Here is a 4563-nt window from a genome sequence, read left to right on the forward strand (position 1 = left end):
TTGTAGGTATTCTTATTATAAATTTTAACAGTTGTAATTTGTTTTCTACAACATGGTCAAAAACAAATGATTGAATAAAAAATCAAACCAAACTGTTGAATACTTTTCAATTTATACAGAACATAATGTAAAATGAGAGAAGGAAACGTATGCACCAAATACACCAGCAAACTTTAGCATTGCGCAACTTAACTGATCGAGCCGCAGCCGCTTTTTACGTATAAAGTGGGCAACCTTCAACAATGATACCAGCAGCGGTTGGACACGAGGCCAAAGGGCAACCATCAAGCTCATTTCCCCACCAATCCAAACTCACATTCTCAAGTCCCAAACACATATAAAGCAAAACACCCATAAATGCTAGTCCAGCATCCAATGCTCCTGACAAAACATAATTATATCTCTGCCATAGATGTGGTCTGTATCTAAACACAACAAATCCAGATAAAAATCCAGCAAGAAGCCATGTTGTATAGTTCACAGCTGTTGCGGGTGGCATCGAGCTGATTGCACTAATAAGAACTGGCATGTTTATAAGCTTGATCCACTGCTGTCTAGGGAATGTCCTTGCAGCTAACCATACAAGAATTGGAGCAATAGCGCCCACGAGGAAGAACCAGTTAACAGATTTGTATAAACCAAGATCCCCAAAGATTCTACGTGGTCCAATAAGTCCCCATATCACAGATGCATCGTAGAAGACTTTATCGCTAGGACATGTCCAAACCGAGTTAGAAACTGAATCGCATATGTTGGGGATAGTCTCCATTAGCCACCAAGCCGTTATGAGGTACACCAAACATGATAAAAGTGTTCCAACAATCTGAAATAGATCATATATCTGTGAATTATAACTTAAAAATCTTAATAAGTGGTATGAAGTTGAAAATAGAGTGTAACCTGTGCCATGAACATGTTTCTAGGTGGAATCTTCATGTAATGACCCAGTTTGAAGTCTTGAAGAAATAAGACAGCTTGTTTCATGCTTATGTATCCATATACTTTAAAGCACATATTTGCAACCGGATATCCAGGATAAATATATCCTATGATATATTCTGTAATAATGTTCAATCCTGGAGCCTACAAAATATTTAATGTATATCCAAATAAATTGACATACCTAAAATCAAAATAATTTTTGGAATGTGCAAGCAATATACACATATCATTTGAAAAACCTTGAATTGTAACATTTACTCGATTTATTTTAGTTATCGATTTTACCTGGTTGGTGATAGCTGTGAGGATACCAATAGGAAGTGTAAAGACAATGGCGACTGTACATGCCAAGAGAACACCCCACCATGGTAGCTGAAGTTGGTCTATGTAATATTCACAAGCAAAGATTGTGACACTAATATTGATAGCGAGAATACACCAAAACCACCACTCTGGCACTACTTTGTACCTTCTCATCAGCCTAGTGTGTATGTCTATTTTCTTCTCTTTAAAACTCTGTTTGCTTTGCTCCCATATCTCCCTGAAAAATATATCATTAAAAATATTAGCATAACCAAGCAAATAAGAACCATTCATGTCTCAAATACAAACATAAAAATAATTTATAAGAAACTGAATTCATATATATATATATATATATATATATATATATATATATATATATATATATATATAATGTTGAACTTATACCTTCCATGGAAGAGAGCGACGTGCATGATGGTAGCGCTTAGAGCGGCAAAGCCAATACCATAACTAATGGCGAAAAAAGTGCTAAGATACAAAGGGCCTTCACGCTCGTAAGCTTCAAGGTCAAGGTGGAACTTAGAGTCTATAATGGATGTGATATTGTACTTTGAACCTTCACTTGTAAAAAGAGAGCTGGAATATAAAGGGAAGGTTTTGGCCTTAAACAAATCAAGCCAATAGCATATCGGTACCACAGCGTATATCGCCAACACAAATCCTACACCCACATTAGCCGTAGCGAACCTGGTAAAAACAGATGACACATAGTTGTTGTAATACCGAACTAAATTGATCCTAAACCAAAACTAAAGTCTAAAACAATGGATTCAGGTATTGGTTATTCGGTTTGGATTTTATTTTAATATCATTTTGAGAACTGATGATCAAATTGGAACTTTTCTTTCTTTGGTTTTAATTACTTTTGAAACTTTGTGCCGTTGGATTTGGTATGGATTAATAGAAACATTTGTTTGACTACTTTAATGTAACTAAAATACGTTTTCGTATGCATTTGAGAAATTTGTATCCATTCAGTTCAAATTTGGTATTTATTCAATTTGTTTGATATAGAGCCTATTTTCATTTCTTTAATTTACTTTGAAAGTCTTTCCTCAAAAAATAAATAAATTATAAACCGATTAATGGACTATAAACAAATTCCAGTTTATTTTTAGTCTAAAATAGAGTGAGTTAGGACTAACCATGGACTTGCGAGTGGACTACCTAAATATGAGGAAATGGTTGACCAGTCGAGTCCTATGGCTCCAACACCTAACCCGTGAAGACCCGACCCGATCTGCTGGGCCATGACTGATGTTGGAAAGAACCAGCAAACCCACGACAATGATGTCAACATCTGAAATAAGTACCCCGGAAACACATAATACGCGAAACTGCAGACAAATGCTATCACGAAGAACTGTGTACGTGTCAGTCCGCCTTTGGCCCGTTCTTCCTTCTCATGCAATGCTCTGTCATTTTAATCAACGAGAAATCAATTTATGTTACGATTTAATGATACGATTAACAAATGATTGGTTGATGAAAATATCATCTACTTATACAGTTTAAACCACATATATAAGAAAAACTAATATATACATCGATTATGTTATTGTCTTAGTAAGAATGTCTCTATAGAAAGACGTCACATGATTGTACTTTTCGAAGACGTCCAATAAAATTATATAACATATAACGTAAAAATGAAATCCATATGCTTTTACACATTATTAATACCAAAATATGTAGTCATACATTTTTAGTCAACAAACTTTTAGAAAAATTTAAACTAATTTTCACTTACTTTTCGACAACGACATGCATGGCCAAATATAAAATACTTAAACTCCAATAATATATCTAGTTTTTAATTAAGTATACAACTCAATTTTATTTGTTTTGTATTATTCATAAATATTAAATATTGGTTGGTATGTGGGGATTGGATATATGAACTAGCATTTTACTATGATAATTCACGACTTTATAAAATGCCACAATCATTTAAGTTGAAATGACATCTCCATAAGTTTTCTAACATTTGGAAACACAATTAGTATCTTTTGTTTTGTATATAGAAAATATCGAAAACTCAAGAGAGAAACGTGAAAAACACTCAAGTGTATTTACCTAAAGAGTGAAACTTGAACAAGATTCGACGGCCACCACATTTCCGCCGGTTCAACCAGGTATTTCCTGAATATTCCGGCCCAACCAAACCCTAAAACCTAAACATAATCACACTTTCCATCAGAAACAATAAACTCGATCTGTCCAACTCCAAACTTAAATTCTTTTTATAATGCAAAAGCTTTAAAATACGAACTTGCGTGGTAACGATAACAATGAAAGAGACAAAGAACGTTATGTTCTTCATATAAAACGCCTTCACAACGGTGACGACGTGAATGGCGTAAACAGATCCAGCTCCGGCGTTAGCGAAAATAGTGATCAACACATGCTCTTTCACATTAAATGGACCTGAAAATTAATCAAAACATAACAAATTTCAAAGTATAGCCTAACCAACGTTAATTGATTGATCCATTTTGATATTCAAGGTTGGCTGGTCCTCCACATAGAGAAACAAAACATTGGGTCTATAAAATAATTTTAAAATATATATATATATATTGATTATTTAGTTTCTAGCTTCCAAATTTCGATGCCGGGTCTTGGTGAGATTTCTTTCATTTGGATTTATATGATATATCTACCTGGATTCAACGTGAATTCCCATTTTGACCCTTGGAGGAAGACTCTATTGGAGATTTTTGCCGCCATGAGACGACCAAGAGGTACGACGGCGATCTGGGCGGAGATGGCGGAGATTGAGAGAGGCTCTCTTCTGTACCAGAAGAACTGATTGAGAAACGACAAGAGGATGCAAGAGAGAGTTCCTAAGACCCACATGCGGAATGTTAGGACAGGTAATGATGGGTCGTCTGTTGTCGGAACGGTGAGTGCTACTTCACGTATTGGAGAGTTCTCTTCTTCTTCTCCTTCTCCTTCCTCGTTGCCTGAGATTGGTAAACATAGATCCTCTGCTTCCTCTCTGGTTTCGCATGATGAAGACGATGAGGCTGATGATGGGTTTGTCAAATCTTTGACTTTTATTACTGTAACGAAATGTTTGTTAGTAAGCAATTGAAATTATATGAAACTAATATAAGAAACGAGAATTATAATTACGTAAAGGAAGAACTTGTTCTGATTCTTCCATGGCTGTGTGTTCTTCTTCTTCTTGCTCTGTTTCTTCTTCTTCTTGTTTTTGTTTTTATTTCTTCATTGAGATTTTAATCCGACAGGCTGTCTATGTTCTAGTCTTCTTCACGTCTTGTGAAAGAGTTG

At 35.2% G+C, this 4563-nt stretch overlaps 1 protein-coding gene across 1 annotated transcript; it reads right to left on the reverse strand.

Annotated features, from left to right (window-relative positions):
- On the reverse strand, nt 1–4563 carry LOC108824113 (oligopeptide transporter 7). The gene is made up of 9 exons (XM_056993428.1): nt 4405–4563; nt 3930–4331; nt 3539–3693; nt 3343–3440; nt 2412–2681; nt 1654–1953; nt 1228–1483; nt 901–1083; nt 1–823 (listed from the first exon to the last, which is right to left on the reverse strand). Exons 1-9 carry the CDS (start codon nt 4433–4435, stop codon nt 215–217), a joined length of 2304 nt encoding a protein of 767 aa, XP_056849408.1. The 5' UTR covers nt 4436–4563; the 3' UTR covers nt 1–214.

The sequence above is a fragment of the Raphanus sativus genome, chromosome 9 (assembly GCF_000801105.2).
Source record: "Raphanus sativus cultivar WK10039 chromosome 9, ASM80110v3, whole genome shotgun sequence".
NCBI lineage: Eukaryota > Viridiplantae > Streptophyta > Magnoliopsida > Brassicales > Brassicaceae > Raphanus > Raphanus sativus.

Coding starts and splice junctions, on each gene's coding strand:
- LOC108824113 (XM_056993428.1), bottom strand. CDS start 4,435: ATGGAAGAATCAGAACAAGTTCTTCCTTTAC. Junction 3,694..3,929: donor GGAATTCACGTTGAATCCAG/GTAGATATATCA, acceptor ATTAATTTTCAG/GTCCATTTAATGTGAAAGAG. Junction 1,484..1,653: donor GTCGCTCTCTTCCATGGAAG/GTATAAGTTCAA, acceptor TATATTTTTCAG/GGAGATATGGGAGCAAAGCA.